A 19,255-nucleotide genomic window follows, 5' to 3' on the forward strand; every position below is an offset into this window, starting at 1 on the left:
TAGATGACAGAACTGCAGGCAATTCTTCATCTTGGATTTCTGTTGTTCTTTTAATACAGATTTTATATCATTTAACTTTATTTTACAATGTAAATTTATTCACATTTTTCTGGATCTTAAACTGGGTTCTCAGGTCCAATTAAGTTCATGTTTCCATGAACTACATTATTCTCCATGACACAGGACAATTAGAGGGCATTCAGAAGAGGAAAACATCTCAGGAACCCATTAGATCGTGTAGACTACAGCACACTGAACAGAATGACTTGGATAACCAGTATCTGTAAACCAGGCCAGGCTCTTATCTGACACATTTAAAGTTGTTAAAAAGCTAAGGTGATAGAAACAAAACCCTACCTAAAATGCCTCGATTCATGACATCCTAAAGAAGGGTTAGTAGATAACACTTCAACAAAAAGCTGAAATTAGAAAAAGCAAAGTCTGTGTTTGATAGCTAACACAGATAATGGGTAAAACAAGGTACAATCATGAAAATATACTCCATCACTCTCAATGACAGGATAAAATGGAATACCTTAATTTTTCTTGGTCTTTCCGTTGTTTTTCCATATGTCTCAGAGTTTCCAATCTAGATTCAGGGGTATACAAAGAGGGCTTATTCCAGAATTCCAGGTCGTCTTCACCGCTGTCTAATTTCTTTTTCTTACATTCCTCTTCTTGTATTTCTGGTGCCTGGACGTCGTCTTTGCTCCCTTCAGAAGATGGGCTAGAAAAGAACACAGGGCACGTTAAAACCAATAATAATGGACGTTTGAGTTTCATCCTGAATGCTGCCCCTTAAATATCTATATTTTGTGTGTGTGTTACCTTCTTACCTTTGAATGACAAAATGTGTCTGAAAGAGAGCCTATCTGAGCCAAGTTGGAGGAAATTAGTGCCACAGCATTGGGGCAGGCCCACTTCATCTATCACCAGGAATACTGCAGTAATCACGTTCAAGGGTTCATAGACCTGGTCGATGTGAGCCACCTGGGGAGCTTTATACACAGTACAGATTCCTGGGCTCCCACCAGAGTCTCTCCAGTTGATTTGAAGTGGGGTCCAGGACCCTTGCTTTACAATATTTTGCAGTAGGTTCTGATGATCAGACAAACTCAGGGACCACTGGGCCTTAGCAATCACTCCACCTCCAGTCTTGCACCCTTCAATTCCATCCTCCACCCTGCTCCCAGAGGAATCTTTCTTAAAAATTTAATCATATTATTTCCAGGCTCTTTAATGATTCTCTGCCTCTAAAATTCTCCAGTGGGATACATGAGATCGCCCATGGTATGGCCTCTAACTACTCCATTTTTCATGGATAACTTTGGATTTTGTAGCTTTATATGGCAATGGTGCTCTGCTCTCTTTTTTATTCATGTTTTGTGGACTGTCAGAGAATTACATGATGTCTCTATATGGCCTCAAATAAGTATTATATGATATTCAACATTCATTCAGCATGGATTCAAGTAATATTTATTGTCTTTCTGTGTACCAGGCACCAGAGAGACAGCTCTAGTCAAGATAGACAGCAACACGACTTACAGGAGACTCTATTCTAGCAGACAGAAAAGGACATCATTCAAACAGCACACAATTAGGAGAGGCTTTCTCCCCTCACCTCTCCCTAGAATATGCTCTGTTACAAAATGACATTAAATGAAAAAATCTACAGGAAGCCTTTAGAACCAAGTATGGCAAATAGTAAGTACTCATTAAATGTTAGATTTTGTTATTGTTGTTACTGAAATGAGATGACACAAAATGCTCATTTAGTTGACCTTCAAATAAGATGCTTTTTGAAAGGAGGGACAAAAACTACCAGAACATGAAATTTAAATAGTGTAAACGGAACACAGTAAAATCTGCTTAGATACCTTACGTATTATAAAATGCAACTAGACAGTTTTATAAGCAAAATAGAGCAAATTACTGAAAATAAATGCTTTGCCACATAGCTATGGTTCTTTACAGTACTGGAAAAAAAAAACAATCTATTAAGGGAATCTGTAATATTCTACAATATTTTAGCTAATGGCCACTGAAATAATTGGTTTCATTCTCATTAAAAAAATTTTGTTTGGCAAACAGAAACAAACTCACAGACATAGAAAACAAACTTATGGTTACCAAAGGGGAAAGGTGGGGGGAAGGATAAATTAAGAGTTTGTGAGACAGATACACACTACTATATATAAAATAGATAAGCAACAAGGATCTACTATGTAGCACAGGGAACTATATTCAGCATCTTGTAATAAGCTATAATGGAAAAGAATCTGAAAAAGAATATATATATATAACTGAATCACTTTGCTGTACACCTAAAACTAACACAACATTGTAAATCAGCTATACCTCAATAAAAAATTGAAAAAAAAATATGTGGACAAAGTGAGTTTGTTCTAGAAATTCAAGGATGGTTTAATATTGAAAAATCTATTAATGTTAATTCAACACAACAACAGGAAAACATGATTATCTCAACAGATGCAGAAAAAGCATTCAATAAAAATCCAGTATCCATGATGATAAAAGCTGTTCATCAACTTGGAAGAAAAGAAAACTAACTTAATTCTACCAAAGCCTCACAGGAATCATTATACGTAATGATGAGGAATTGGAAACATTCTTTTAAAAGTCAGGAGCAAGATAACAGACACCCATTCTTACTGCTATTATTCTACCTCGTACTGGAGGCTCAGCAGGCACCATAAAAAATAAAAAGCAGAGGTAGAAGGATTGGAAAACAATTTTAAGTTGCTGTTTATTAAAAAAATGGGTTTTTCTACATAGAAAACACAGGCTAACACAGACTAACTGCTGCATCTTTTTAAAAAGTTCAGCAAGATTGCATAATACAGTATCAGTACACAGAAACCATTTGTCTCTATATACATCAGAAAGACCCAAGTAAAAGCCTATTTTTGGGCTTCCCTGGTGGCGCAGTGGTTGAGAATCTGCCTGCTAATGAAGGGGACGCGGGTTCGAGCCCTGGTCTGGGAGGATCCCACATACCGCGGAGCAACTAGGCCCGTGAGCCACAACTACTGAGCCTGCACGTCTGGATCCTGTGCTCCGCAAAAAGAGAGGCCGCGACAGTGAGAGGCCCGCGCACCACAATGAAGAGTGGCCCCCGCTCGCTGGAACTAGAGAAAGCCCTCACACAGAAACGAAGACCCAACACAGCAAAAATAAATAAATTAATTAATAAACTCCTACCCCCAACATAAAAAAAATAATAAAAATAAAAAAAAATAAAGGAATACTCCACAAGATGGAATCATTTCAATCAATTAAAAAAAAAGCCTATTTTTAAAATCCCATTCTACAAGATACTTAGAAATAAATCTAATAAGAAATGGTGTAAAACCTTTATAGAGAAAAATTATAAAAACTTATTGAAGGACTCAGAAGAAGGTCTAAATAAATAGAGCTATTACAAAGTTCAGAAAGGAAAGAATCAATGCCCTGAAGATGTCAACTTTCCCCTTATTAACGTGTAAACTAAATTTAATTTCAACCAAAATTACACTAGTGATCTGGGGGGAATTTGAATGGCAGATTCTAAAATTCTCAAAGAAGAGTAAAAAAGAGTCAAGAAGAGCCAAGATAATTTTGAAACACGAAAATATTTCCTACCAAAGATCAAGATTTATAGAAATTTAAACCATGTGGAGGTACTCCCATGGAGGAGTCCAGAGAGCCCAGAAATGGGCCCATGAATCACGAGAAGAGGGTATATAATACGGGAGAAGAATAGAATGACAATTATTAATCAATGGGGCACAAACAAACAAACCTGTGTGGGAAGTGATTAGCACCCTACCCCACACTGCTGTGAAGTTATTCCAGATAGACAGATATGACACTGGGGTATTGAAAATTTTCATAAACAAGATCAGAAAAGACTTCTAAATTCTATAAAACAAGCACTTATCAAAATTAAACCCAAGTCACAGACAGAAGATACTTGCAAAGCTCATAAGGACTAAAGAATTTGCATCTAGAATATAAAAGAACTATCAATTAGTAAGAAAAAAAAGTACAACTTATTTAAAATATGCGGAGGTCTTGAATAGAAGAAATCTGAATAGCCAATAAACATATAAGAAGACATTTAAGGGCTTCTCTGGTGGCGCAGTGGTTGAGAGTCTGCCTGCCAATGCGGGGGACACGGGTTCGTGCCCTTGTCTGGGAAGATCCTACATGCTGCGGCTCCACAACGGGAGAGGCCACAACAGTGAGAGGCCCGCGTACCGCAAAAAAAAAAAAAAAAAGAAGACATTTAAGATACTGAAACTGACTCGTCATTCTAGAAATTCAAATTAAAACATTAGATGCTATTTAACAACCAACTTGATTAGCCAATGTTTTAAGAGATCACATTATCTACTACTGGCAAAGATTAGGAACTCTCCTATACTGCTGATATATGAGTTAAAATTAGTACACTTTAAAAAACAATTGGGCAATGCATATAAAGTCGAAAAGATGTTTATAATTAATATGTAGCAATTGCTGAATACACTACAGAAACTTCCATACTAGCACAAGGAGATGTGTGCCCCATTGTCTGAAAAAAACAAGAAAGGGAAAACCACAGATTGTTGGAGCTGGCGCATATTCTGATTGGTCAGGAATAAAGAATTGCTGCTAAATATTCTGAATATTACCTCTGGGATAAACTGTGATTTATTCATTCGATGGAATTTTATTGCACAGTTAGAATGAATGAACTAGTTCTACGTGTCTTCATATGCATAAATCTCAAAAACATAATACTGAATGAAAAGCAAAGCTGTAGAAAGATATTCATGCTAAAAAACAACAACATGACACTACTCTTGTTTAAGGAGGCATAATTACGTAGTAAATGCATTACAATATGGATGGGATCAACATTATACCAAACACATACTAACTTTAGGATGGTGGACACCATGGAGGATGAAAGGAGGAGTGGGATGGGGGGAGAAATACTTAAGGAGCTTCTCCTCTATTGATATTTTATTTCTCATTTAAAAATAAAAGATCCAGGGACATCCCTGGCAGTCCAGTGGTTAAGATTCTGCGCTTCTGCTACAGGGGGTGTAGCTCTGAAACCTGGTCAGGGGACTAAGATTTTGCGTGCTGTGTGGCACGCCCGAAAAAAAATAATAATGAAGTGAAGTGAAATGAAATGAAATAAAATAAAATAAGATCCAAAGCAAACATGCGAACTATTGACATTTATTATTAAGCTGCCTATTTATTTTTCTAACATTTATGTACATCTGAAATATTTTATAATTATTATTTTCTCAAGCTTAAGAGATTCTGTTACAAAATATTTAAAGCTTTTGTTGTGTGGAATCAAATCACCTGACTATAGGTGCAATTCTCTTAAAATAAGCAAGAATGAAAAATTCATGCTTGTAAAAATGACCAATTAGGGGCTTATTAATCACATTAAAGATGTATTCATTACATAATTCACAAAACAGAACATCTTATGATGTAATCAAAATTATTCAATTTATAAATGTGGTTTGTATTTAACTTTTCTAAAATATTCCTACTTTATAAATCAAAGTACACCTGTTAATTTCTTTCCTGTGCATCTTTTAAAGAGATTTGTCTGAAGATAATTTTAGATGCAAATTAAAGTTGCTAGTTTGAAAAGGCTTTAAGGGAGGCAAGCCTCACAGAATTGTCACAAACAATGGGATGAACATACATCGTCTTCACCCAAAATTCACATCATAATTTATTCTTCAAATCAGTTGTCTGGAATATAAGTGAAACTGTGAACACCTTGGGAAGAGAACTTTTTAACACAAGTTAACTAGAAAGTACACTCTATTAAGTTACATACAGAGTAGTATTTAGTGGTTATTCAATGTTCTTTCCTGCATTGTGGTAACATACAGCCCTTCACAATAGGAAATGAAAGGTTTTTATTTCTGCTTTTTGGTTTTACCTTGTAAAACAGGAGGATATTGACAATTTTTAAAAAGAAAAAAAAAAGTTACATACAGAGTAGCACTGATGTCTGTGTACCAACGTCCGTCAAAGCCTGTGTGCCTTCCCTCCCTCTCGCCTTTGTTTTCCTCCTCCTGCAGTTTCCTCTGAGCCTCTTCCTTGTCCTTGGCTCGTTTGAGGCAGTAAGCTTTCTCCTGCTCTCTGATTTGTTGTTCAACTACTGGAAAGTCCTGTAATGCCTGAATCCTTTCTGAACGCTCAATTTCTTTACCATCCAACCACTGGAATAAAAAACAGCCAACACAGTGCATTTATTCAAAAGTCACCATTTGAATCAGCCCCAAGCAGACTTTGCTTGCAAGATGAGAAATAATAAATTATGCACCTTAGTGATATGGAATTAAAAGCAAAGTAATGGGAACCGTCAGAAACTTTGATCTAAATCAATGTTTACTTCATACACTTAACACAGTTTACAAAGTATCTTTACTGGTAATAATAATAAGTAGGTCTCCTGTTGAAACTGATTATTAATGACAAGCTCCCAAAATATAGTAATTTTATAACTGCTCACTATGTAAAGAATTTCAGTGCCTCAAGTCAAGTCCCCAATGCTCTCTACAAAAAAGGGCCTCGTACATCACACAAAACTGAGCTCTATTGCAAATGAGCCCATGTTCTACCCTTGACAAGACATATAGAATGTATTATTAATTCTTATGGTCACTGTTTTCATCTGGTACCTCTATAGGGATTGTTCCAAATTGAAATATTAAAAACACCAACCCAAAATCTGAAGGTTCAAAGCTACCAATTTAGAGATGCCTACTTATTTACTGAGCCTTTTTCTACAAAGAGAGGTGAGGTATTTAGAAAAGTGTGGTAGGCAGAATAATGGTCCCCCAAGAATGTCCACTTTCTAATCCCTGTGAATGTTACCTTCCATGGTAAAAATGACTTTGCAGATGCGATTAAGTTAAGGATGTTAAAATGGGGAGATTATCCTGGATTATCTGGGTGGGCCGGATGTAATCACATGGGTCTTTATAAAGGAAAGAAGGCAGCAGAAGTGTCAGGGTCAGAGTTAGGGAGAGGTCTGAAGATGCTACACGGCTGGCCTTAAAGATGGAGGAAGGGGCAGGGACTCAAAAATGCAGGCACCCTCTAGAAGCTGAGAAATGCAGGGAAACAAAATTTCCTCTGAAGCCTGCAAAAGGAGCAGAGTCTTGCCAACACCACAATCTTAGATTCTGACCTCCAAAACAAAGAGTATATATTTGTGTTGTTTTAAACCACTGAGTTTGTGGTCATTCATTACCACAGCAAAAGGAAACTAACACAAACAAATACAAAACACACAAAGATGGAGTTAAATATGAATTTTAAAAATTCCCTGGTGGTGCAGTGGTTAAGAATCCACCTGCCAACGCAGGGGACACGGGTTCAAGCCCTGGTCCTGGAAGATCCCACATGCCGCAGAGCAACTAAGCCCGTGCGCCACAACTACTGAGTCTGTGCTCTAGAGCCCACGAGCCACAACTACTGAAGCCCATGTGCCTACAGCCCGTGCTCCACAACAAGAGAAGCCACCGCAATGAGAAGCACGCACACCACAGCGAAGAGTAGCCTCCACTCGCCGCAGCTAGAGAAAAGCCTGCGTGCAGCAACAAAGACCCAACGCAGCCAAAAATAAATAAATAAAATAAAATAATAAAATAAATAAATTAAAAAATAATAAAAAATAAAAATTGTCAGGAGCAGTTAATTAAAAATCAAAATTATAATGTCGCTATTTGGAAAAAAAATAATTTAAAGTAGGTTTTGGTCATAAGAACTCATATGGCTGCTGTAGATGGGCGGCAGAATTGGCTCTGAGCTTGCTGGCGGCCAAAGTAAAACAGAAAAACATCATCGGTGAAGCGATTTTTGCTTTCTTTACTGAGAAAATATACTCGTTTCTAGCTTCTCTCTAATACTTAGTTCTAAAACATATTTCTAAAGTAGAGTTTCTTAGTGGAGATCTTGAGAGACGTCACGCATTGTTTCTGTAGTAACATGTCCATACATAACAGTCTTCACAAAGCTGTCTCTTCTAAGATCCTTCAGTGAAAGGTGAGGCCATAATGATAAAATCGAATTCAATAAAACCTATTATTTAAGGAGGTAAGTAATTGTGGTCTAAGTACTTAGCCTTTTTTTTTTGGTAATTAACTTCGTTTAAGCTAGGGTTAAGATCTAAGCAATTCTGGGACTGTGGTTAAGACTCTGAACTTCCACTGCAGGGGGCGCAGTTTTGATCCCTGGTCAAGGAACTAAGATCCCACATGCTGCACAGAGCGGCCAAAAAAAAAAAAAAAAAAAAAAACAATTTGGAAAATTCTGGATAAATATAATTTCTTTCACTGGAATTTTGATGAACATTGCGAAGAAGGTGATATATTCTCTTACCTGTATCTAGGATGTAAGGATTTAAGTATTAACTTTATATATATACATATATAGTATTATATATAACATATATATATATTTCCTTATACTTGGGTTAAATAAACATTGATATAATTTAGACCTACTGTTTCTAAAAGATTATGACCAATAAACCCCTTGTCACCAATACAGGCAGGAAGCAGAAGACCTCATACTGGGAACTGATGACAAATTTGAGATGCTGTCACATGTATGCCAGCACCTGTTCTTGGGGCCTTCTTATTGGATCTCAGGTTTTTGAAGACTTTTGTTAGGTAGTTTTCAAAATTGGCCTAAGTTTTCTTCAGTCCAAAATCACAGCTGAATTCAGAAGGGCTGATGAACTGAGAGATTAAGTTTTAGGCTGTGCATTGCAGTATTCCTTGATCTTTATTCACTTAGAGTTCTTGCAACACAGAGGCAGAGTGTCTACGTTTCTTGATAATAATTGCACGTGTGCTTCAGCAAAGAAGAGAAAGAGAAACTAAGATTTATTGAGGGCTCAGAGAACTTCTTTAAAGTAGGAATTATTAATCCATTATAGATGAGAAAAATGAGGCATGCAACTCACGGGTAGCAGAGACATGAGTCTTATCCTGGTTTGTCTGCTACAAAACTTTTCCCACTAGGCTACAGTGCCTACTTACCACCTGGAGTGGCTCAGACACTAGGAAGAGGATAGTTGAAAAGGGCTGAATCTCCTCACATGTCTTGTGCATGTCTGTCTAAATAACTACTCTGTTGTTATGAGTTAAATTGTGTTTCCCCCAAAAAAAGTTATGTTGAAGTCCTGACCCCCAGTACCTCAGAATGTAACCTTATTTTGGAAATAGGGTCCCTGCTGATGTAATCAGTTAAGATGAGATTATTCTGCAGTAGCGTGGGCCCCTAATCCAACATGACTGGTGTCCTTAAAAAAAGATGGGAGTGACGCTTCCACAAGCCAAAGAAAGTCAAAGCTTGCCAGGACCCACCAGAAGCTGGGATAAAGGCATGGAACAGATGCTGCCTCACAGACTCAGAAGCAACCAACCCACACCTTGATCTAGAACTTCTAGTGTCCAGAACAATGAGATAAATTCCTGATGTTCAAGCCAGCCCCTTTGCAGAACTTTGTTATGGCAGCCCTAGGAAAATAATACATCTGTTAATGCAACTCCTGTCAAGTAGATCACAAACTTTCAATGGAATGGTAACTAAGACCCTAAAATTTATCAAGCTGTTTTTAAATACTAGTAAACACATTTATGAATACTATATTTCAAAGGGAGGCTGTTGCCTGTTGTAACAGCTTATTCAGAACAGTCTTTCTGAAAGGAAAGACTGGACCTGAAGCCTGTACATTAACCCAGACAGAAGCAGTGAGTGTGGTTATGGTGTGAAAGGTGGGCTATTAGGTTCAAATCCCACAAGGGTCACTTGCCAGGTGTGTCACCTTAAACAAGCAGCATCAGCTTTCCAAGGCCTCGCTCCCTCATCTCAGAATGCACCTAATCATCTCCCTGCAAGAGGCCGGGAGTATCAGAGATGCTGTGTCCAAAGCACCTGGAACAACCCTGGCCCATGCTTCAGGCACCTGTCTGATGGCTCTCACATACCCCTAGCCCAGGCACTGCAGAGTTGACAGGGGGCCCAGCTGTGATGACAGTCCCTGCACCCTTCCAGGGAGATGGTTCACAGCATCCATTTTCTCTGAAATTCTGGTTCTCATCAGTTCATTTTTTTAGGAAGTCATTGTACAATGATGATCAGCCTGGGTTATGTTTGATCTACCTCATCATTCATTCTACATATATATTCTAGATTCAATTACCTGAATCATTCCTTCTCTTAATCAAAGAAACTTTACATTAGAAGAAATGTGTTCTATCAATCCAGCAATTTTGACTACACAGAACACAGCAGTCTAAAAACAAATGTCCTCTGAGGATAGAGGAAAAGGACTGTTAGAAAGCCAGAGCCTCCATGCATTCTCTCTGCAGAAGCAAAATGCTGTCCCTGCTGCTGGAGGGACACCAAGAGGACGTGACCGCTGGATGGCCTGCGACTGGACCTGGCCAATCACAGGCTCCTCACCCCCTCCCCTGTCCTTGGAATGTACCTTCTGCCCGCTGCTCCCACACTAGGAGCGGTTCCAAGGGTGCAGCCTTGAGACAGTGAGGCTCTGTTGAGACCCTCTGGACGGTGTACGTGACTGAACCCAGTTAAGGCCTCTCTATAAACCTGTAAGATTATGGCAGGCAGGCGCAGAGATCTACTCATCCTGTTGCCCAAAACAAGCTTGGTAAGTAGGTTTTCTTGCTTATTAAACCTGCCACCTACGCATCTGGAGTCCTGCCTCTTTCTTTGGTCTCTCCTTGCCCTCCGTGCATGGGGGCCAGTTTCAGATTTCACCTGGGAAGCTCCCGAGGTTTCAAACCAACACATGCAGGTCAGGAACTCTTGGAATTACATGGACTTTAATATTACTACTTAAATATTCTCAGGTGTATGATTTCTCTAGAAACCATGTGTTGTTTCCCAGTACCAAAAGTATCGAATATGGGGAGATTTGGCATAAGAAATTAACACACAGAGCAGTGGTTCTCAAATGAGGTCCCTGGACCGGTAGCATCAGCATCACCTGAAAACCTGTTAGAAATACAAATTCTTGGGTGCCCATCAGACCTACTGAATCAGAAACTCTGGGGGAGGGGCCCAGCGAACCCCATCTAAGTACTCCAAAGCATACCAGAGTTTGAGAATTACTAACATAGCGAATGAGTTAATAGAAAGCAATAGTAAGAAATAATACTTTAAAAAGCACAGTAGTTTAAGACTGTGAAATACAAAGGTATATAGCTGTAGCCACCTCAAAAGCCCTAAACTTTCGGTTTGCTACTAGTAATAAGGAACGCTCTTTGTAACAATGACTTGAACTCACCAAGAAAGTTCAATTAAACTGTGTGTGTTCTGAATGAGAAAGGAGAAAAGCATGCAATTTATTTTTCAAAGGTTTATTAAAGCTATAATATTAAAATAACTTCAAAGGTTCAGTGAGCCAAAGACTCGGTTTTGATTTTCTGGAATATTCCATCCTCTAAAACAACACATTCTCTGAAAATGCTGTGAATAAATCAGGAATCACTGCAGTTGCTTGTTTTCATTTTTCTGAGAACTTTGTATCACTGAAAAAAAAGCATACCTTTAGTTGTTGCAGAGCTGCCACCACGAACTGTCTGTAGCCGTCAAAGTCAGCGCAGGGGTTTCCCATGAGGAAGAGCTCCTTCAGGTGGATGTTGTGTTGAAGGGTTTTCACACTGCTCAGCTCACCAATGAAATTTACCGTCAAGTCAAGCTTTGTCAGCCCTTCGCATCCTGCCGAGAGAAATGAAAAGAAAAAAAAGCCAGAAAAATCACACAGGCAGTAAAATGTGTACAATAACACATCATAGAAATAACAGTTGCAATATTTTAAGTCTGTTGATTAACTGCACTGCTTACCAAGAAGTGGTTTTTCAGAAACATCAAAGAGGCTTAGTCTTGACTCACTTTTCTATCTGTGTCTCCCCTTACTTTCTTTCTTTTTTATTTATTTATTTTTGCGGTACGCGGGCCTCTCACTGTTGTGGCCTCTCCCGTTGCGGAGCACAGGCTCCGGACGCGCAGGCTCAGTGGCCATGGCTCACGGGCCCAGCCACTCCGCAGCATGTGGGATCTTCCCGGACCGGGGCACGAACCCGCGTCCCCTGCATCGGCAGGCGGACTCTCAACCACTGCGCCACCAGGGAAGTCCTCCCCTTACTTTCAACCCCTTAGTCCCTCCAGCCAAAGGAAATCATTTTCCTGCCCGTATCCACAAGCTCTGGGCTGTTCACATTTAGATTTGGTCACTATCTGGCGTGACTGCATCATGTTGACAAATCTAATGGAGCCTCTTCAATGCACCATGTCACTAGAAGAGTCTGCTGCATGTGGCACAATCGACCATGGACTGTCTCTTAAATCTCTCAACTGTCTTGAAACTCTGATGCTACTCTTTCCTTGTCCTCCTTTGCAATGAAGTCTATTCCTCTTGACCTCTTTTGCAGGCTTTTCCACCCCATCAATGTGATGGAGATTTCTATCCTTGACCCAATATTTCCTTTCCTTACGGTCTTGATAACAGTAGTCATGCCCACTGGTTTCACTAACCCCAGATTCTGATGACTCCCAAACAATAAACCCATGTCTGACCATCCAACTGAACATCACACTCCTGTTTCTACATGCCCGCAAGACATATCACATTCAACATGTCCAAACTGAAGTCTCCATATTTTCTCTCACTCTGTACTCCTCAAGACAGCTTTTCTGCCTTCTTTACATCTAAACTCTATCGACATCATCACCATTTTGGTATCAGATGTGATTCAACACCAAGAGTCAAGTCAGGGTTAACTAGGAAGTTAACCTAAACTATCCTCTTAGTCCCTTCATGTCATCAGTCATCAAGCCATGCAGATCTTAAGTCCTAACTTCTTTTTACATACTTCTTGTCCACTATAATCCTATTACCAGTATTCCAGTTCAGGTTCCTGTCACCTTTTGCATGCAATATGGTGTATCTCCTAACTCGTCTCCCTATTTTGAGAACATAGGAAAGAAGGAAGGAAGGAAAGAAAGACGGACAAAAGGAAGAGAGAGAGAAAGAAAAGGTTTGTCAAGGTGGCTGCTCCTCTTCCCCGCTCTTTCCTTTCCCTTCCCTTTCCTTCTCTTCCCTTCCTTTCAGAACAACTAATTCCTAAAGCCATCAGGGAACGCAAAGTAAAGAAGGAGTAGAGAGGCGAGCGATAGCTACGTTGGTCCAGAGCAGAGTGGTGGAGCCCACACAGGATGAGGACAGTGTGCAGAGGGCTGCCCTGTGCTGGAAGCCGGGGCCCCAGCAGTGAGGGGCATCCCGGGTGAAGGTGGTCTGGCACGAGGGCAGGAGCCCAAGCCCAGTGAGGAAGGCATCCCTGCAGAGAGGGATGGTGGGTAGGAACCTGGGCAGGATGAAAAGAGCATCCACACCAAAGACAGCCAGCCATGGGGTGTCAGTGCAGACAGGATGGGTACCAACAAGGAAGGGCAGCCTGACTTGAGGAATCAGAGCCCAAGGAAGGTAGGGAGGGTGTCCTCACATGACACCCAGCAAGAGGCATCGGAGACCAAGTAGAGTGAAGAGGGGTCCGCAGGGGAGCAGCGCCATGAGCAAGGTGTCAGAGCTCGAGGAGGGCAAGGTGGATACCCTAACGAGGGCTAGTGTGGGGATTGGGAGCGTAAGCCAGGGGAAGAAGGCGCCCGCGGAGGGGCCCACCTAGGGTTGGGCACGGAGATCAAGCAGGGCAAGGAGCGTGAGCCATGGACGGGTTGCGCGGAGGGGGTGTCAGAGCTCAAGCTGGCTGAAAAGACAGTAAAGAAGCCTAATGCCCTGGGTCAGAGAGGAACGTCCCAGCCAAACTCTTGCTGAGTTCCTCACCCACAGAACTGGGTGGCGAAAGAAAGCTGTTTCAAGGCACTGAGTCCTGGGGTGTTGTTTTTTTTTCACTGCAATAGATAACTGGAACTGTGAGGCAAATAAGCTAAGAAATGAACAAAGTTCAACAAAGCTACCAAGTGGGGACGGGAACCGAATCCCAGGTCCGCCCAGCTGAAAAGCCTCTCTGAACCTGTCCACTAGAAGTTCTCTTTGCCGACGTCAGCTGTTTATTACTAACGTATCATCATGACCATGACCATGACCATCACCGCAAAACTCTCACGCTAAAGCTCTGTGGGACACAGTGTTGCGTCTCTAAGCACAAGCGGTTGTAGTCATACCCTTGTGAGGGGTGAGCTGAGGCCTGCAATTCCTACATGGATGGAGAGAGCCAGACCAGCCATCCTCTGGTGGGAGGAGAAAGGGGGAGCAAGAAAGGCCAGAGGTTAGACGTGGGTCAGCAGGCACGTGAGCGTGACCACTCCCCCCAACAAAGCGTTCATTCAAAACACCAGTCACCATAGATGGGCCCATATCCTGTGTCTCATTATGATATCCCGTTATGTGACTCGAAAACATAAGCAAGGCGGATAGACAGGGATAAAGAACCTCGGGGCAGCGAGTGAGAACAAAATCTGCACCTGCCACGTAGGAGGTCAATAGACGATGCCTAAAATGAGAGAGTAGAGGACGCCTGGTGTAAGCAGGTTACTTGGAAACATGCAGCAGAAGAAGGAAGGGGAGTGGATGGCGGTCGCCTCTAGGGGGCAGGACTGGGGGGTCTGGCGGCATTGACAAGAGGTCTGTTCTTCAACACGAGTATAGATATCACTTTGACTTTTGAGACTGTCTATTGCGTTACTATGGTAAAATATGAATTATTGAAAAGCCGAATAACCAAAATGCACAAGAACAAATAAATACTTTTATAATATTCCAGACTCAGCTACACAGGTGAAGGAAATTCAGAAACTTCATATCTTCAAAAATAAATTTTAAATATGTTGGAAAGGTTATGAGATTAAAAATATATATATATATATTTTCAGCATTCAATTTGTCAATACACAAAATAGGCTCTTAAGTGTTTTTTTTTTTTCTCTTGATCCAGAATTTCATTGGGGAGGAAAAGGTCCCAATCAAATACCTCAACTGGAAACAGGTAATTTGTACAAAGCTGTTCAGAACAGTTCTATTCACAAGAGCAAACATAATTAAAAACACTTCAAGCACCAAACAATAAGGAGTTATTTAAAGCACATCAACATATTTGATAATTCAGTCATTAAAGCATAGTGATGTGAATGAACTAAGCCACTATATGAAGAATGAATATGAAACTAGACATATAAATATAATTAAGTTTATATCTCTGTGCCTGTATGTCTGTTTTACATTGGCCAAAAAAAAATGTTAGATGGATTTTATGAAGTGTAAAGATATATTTGGGGTAGTCTGACTTAAGATACAGGTTACCTGGTATTTCTTAAGTTGACTTTGGGAGACTCTGAGAGATATTTTAATTATGTTTTTCTTCCATATGAGAAAAGACTGACATTTGAAAGACTCCAACAAGCTCAAAAATTCATATAATTTTTGGATTTTGCTGTAATTTTGTAGATGCAGAACCCTCCAAATGTTCATTACATTTTTCAAAGTGATGAATCTTAATTTTTCTTCTACTAGGCCTACACATAAGAAATTAAACCACATCTGCCATTTGAAAGAACTATTCTTGCTGAACTAGACAGGCTTGAGAAAACCTCCCTCCTTCAACTGAGTCCCACCCTTCAGCCCCTGTTCTGTGAAGCTCGAGCTCAGTGGCCCACGGAGGTCTAAAGGCCACTGAAACCAACATGCTGATTTCCCAAGAGGGAGAGTTGACACTAATAGAAACCCCATCTCTCCTTCCAGGTTTTAAGGGTGGGAGAGGAGGGGTGGGATGGAAAAAAATCTTGGTGAATTCACAACAAGGAAAAAAGAAAAAGAAGGATACAGTTATGTTTTGCCATGCAGCAAAACAAACAAAGAAAAATCCAACTTACGTTTTAAATTATACTGAGATTTACTCAAGTATGTGAGCTGAGTATATATATATATCCAACTTCCTCCTCTCTTCCTCAAACATTTAAAATTAAACAACAAGTGCATATTTGCCAAAAGATAAGACACCCATCCCTCCCTACTGCCCATCTCCCCAAACATATCCTCAGACGACCCTGAGCCCGGTGCATCCGTATTAGAGCTGGAAGGCAGAGGACCAAAAGGAAGAAGTGTCCACTGTGGACCAAGTTCTCAAAGCTCAAAAAGACGATAGTGACAATACTGCCCTCTAGTGGTTGGTGGCCGACACATACCGCAAAAACAGAACTCTCCACATCCTTTCAGATACTACTTTCTTAATGAAAATAACAAGCCAACTGAGAATGAGAGTTTTAATTATTTCTCTGACATTATAGATAGACATTTCACTACTAAAAAACATAGATATAGAGCAATTTTTTTTAAGTTTTCTTTTTTAATTTATTTATTTTTGGCTGCGTTGGGTCTTCCCTGTGGTGCGCAGGCTTCTCTTTGCAGTGGCTTCTCTTGTTGCCGAGCATGGGCTCTAGGCGCGTGGGCTTCAGTAGTTGTGGCATGTGGGCTCAGTAGTTGTGGCTCGCGGGCTCCAGAGCACAGGCTCAGTAGTTGTGGTGCACGGTTGTGGGCTTAGTTGTGGGCTTAGTTGCTCCACAGCATCTGGGATCTTCCCAGACCAGGGCTCGAACCCGTGTCCCCGGCATTGGCGGGCGGATTCTTAACCACTGTGCCACCAGGGAAGCGGTAGTGCAAATTTTGTTATTTCATTTGTTCACATGTGGATATGGTAACAGGGCTGGAGAGTGGTAGCTGGGAAAGAGCAAAGGCTCCATTTCTAATGCAGAAAAATGCCAATAATGGAAAGAACCGTCTCAGTTCCAGCACTGATGACGGTTTGGGGGCTTTGACAGTGATGACATTTCAGGCTTTGAGGATGAACATTAAAAATGTATGATGAATATTTATGCCTTTATTGATACATGACCTTGATGGCCCCTGAAATACCGATGTCTACACTAGGAGACAAATAGGCTAAAATCCAACAGGACTTAAATAATGTCCTCCTAATTTTAGCTCTTGGAAGATGGGAGTGGGGTGGGGAGAGGAGCTTGCCTGCCTCTGCCCCAAGCCCCTGCCCACCCACACAGAGCCCACAGTGGCCCTGCCAGCCAGGCCAGAGGCTGGATGTGGAAACACCACCTCACAACTGCAGAATAAGCCCACACAGCCACCTAATCAACCAAATTCTTTGTGGTTATCAACAGACACCAAGTGTTATTAGACATTTCGAAAAAAAATAACAGCACAGAATAGAAGCCTGCAAAGTAAAACAGGAAACCTCCCAGAATAACAAGACAAAGAGGTTTTAATCGCGGTGATGGTTTCACATGTGTGTGCATATGTCCAAACTCAACAAATTATATATATTCAATATGTGCAGGCTTTTGTACATCAATTATACCTCAATAAAGTTGTTTAAGAAAAAATTGTGCTATAAAGGACACCAACAAGGAAGCTGACAAGAAAACCCACAAAATGGGAGAATATATCTACAAATCATTTATCTGATCGGATTCTAGCGTTCAAAATAAAGAAATAAGTCTTACAGTTCAGCAGTCAAACAACAAATAACCTAGTTAGAAAATGGGCAAAGATTTTGAATAAAGAAGATTTCTCCAAAGAAGATATACAAATGGCCAATAAGCACATAAAAAAATGCCCAAACTTATTAGTCATTAGGTGAATGCAAATCAGGACCACAATGATATACCACTTCACACTCACTATAGGATGGCTACTATAGATAAATAAATACATGAAAACTGAAAATGACAAGTGCTGGCAAGGATGTGGAGAAACGGGAGCCCTCGTAAACGGCTGGTGGGAATGCAAGCTGGTGCCGCTGCCAAAGCAGTTCCTGAAAACAGTGAGACGTACAGTTATCACAGGACCCGTCAATTCCAGTTATCACAGGACCCATCAGTTCCATACCTAGGTGCACTAAGTTAACTGAAAACAGATGTTTATGCAAAAACTTGTACATTAATGTTCATAGCAGCTTTGTTCATAGTAACCAAAAAGTGGACTCAACTCAAATACCCATCAACTAATAAATGAATAAACAAAATGAGGTGTATCCATATGACGGAATATTATTCAGCCCTAAAAAAGATTAAGTACTGATGCATCCTACAGCATGGATGAACCCTGAACACATTAGACTAAGAAGTCAGAACAGGGGCTTCCCTGGTGGCGCAGTGGTTGAGAGTCCGCCTGCCGATGCAGGGGACGCGGGTTCGTGCCCCGGTCCGGGAAGATCCCACATGTCGCGGAGCGGCTGGGCCCGTGAGCCATGGCCACTGAGCATGAGCGTCCGGAGCCTGTGCTCCGCAAGGGGAGAGGCTACAACAGTGAGAAGCCCGTGTACCGTAAAAAAAAAAAAAAAAAAAAAAGAAGTCAGAACAGACGACCATGTATTGTTTGACTCCATCTATATTACATGTTCAGAATGGGAAAATCTATGGAGACAGAAAGTAGATTAGGGGTTGTTAGGGGCTAGGGTAGGAGGTGAATGGGGAATGAATGCTAATGGATACGGGGGTTTCTTTTAAGGTGATGAAAATGTTCTGGAATTAAATAGTGATGATGGATGCACAACCTTGCAAATACACTAAAAACCTGTGAATCGTGTATTTTAAAATGGTGTATGTAAGTTTATAATACGTAAATTATATTTCAGTTTTCAAAATACTAAATTGTCCAAATATTTCCATTCAGGAACATTTACATGTTAAATTTGAAGCACATTAGAGAGATTAAATGTAAAGAATAAAATTATTAAAATTAGAATTTATATGGACTATATTTGTATCCAGAAACCATAAAGAATCCATAAAGAAAAAGATTGATAAATTGGAGTATATTCATTTCAGAAGTAAGACTTCTGAACAATACCAGCATCATGACTGAAATAAAAGTAGTACACTCAAGAGAAAAGATTTATAACATGTATAACAAGGTATTAATATCTGGAATGCACAAGAGCACATGAAGAAAAATGGCCAAAAGATATGAAGTAGTTATTCATGTCAGAAAAAAATATTCAATAAACATCTGAAAGGTTATATGGAAGATCAGTAATAGTAAGTGAGGAGCAAATTTTAAAAATTACTAGAGAACAATGTCTTCTAATCTTTAGAAATAGATTGCTTATAAAAAGCGCTAGTGAAGTTGGGGGAAAATGGGTATTCACGTGGACCATAG

At 40.3% G+C, this 19,255-nt stretch overlaps 1 protein-coding gene across 1 annotated transcript in view; it reads right to left on the minus strand.

The window, feature by feature from the left end:
* DNAAF11 (dynein axonemal assembly factor 11) overlaps nucleotides 1–19,255 on the minus strand; it is a 109,289-nt gene that overhangs the window by 74,566 nt on the left and 15,468 nt on the right. The window contains exons 4-6 of the mRNA XM_033842708.2: nucleotides 11,618–11,790; nucleotides 6,022–6,248; nucleotides 536–727 (exon numbers count right to left, since the gene is read on the minus strand). Coding sequence (XP_033698599.1) covers nucleotides 536–727; nucleotides 6,022–6,248; nucleotides 11,618–11,790 — 592 coding nt within the window. The remainder of the gene's footprint in view (nucleotides 1–535; nucleotides 728–6,021; nucleotides 6,249–11,617; nucleotides 11,791–19,255) is intronic.

This window comes from Tursiops truncatus, chromosome 17 (genome assembly GCF_011762595.2).
Source record: "Tursiops truncatus isolate mTurTru1 chromosome 17, mTurTru1.mat.Y, whole genome shotgun sequence".
Classification (NCBI taxonomy): Eukaryota; Metazoa; Chordata; class Mammalia; order Artiodactyla; family Delphinidae; genus Tursiops; species Tursiops truncatus.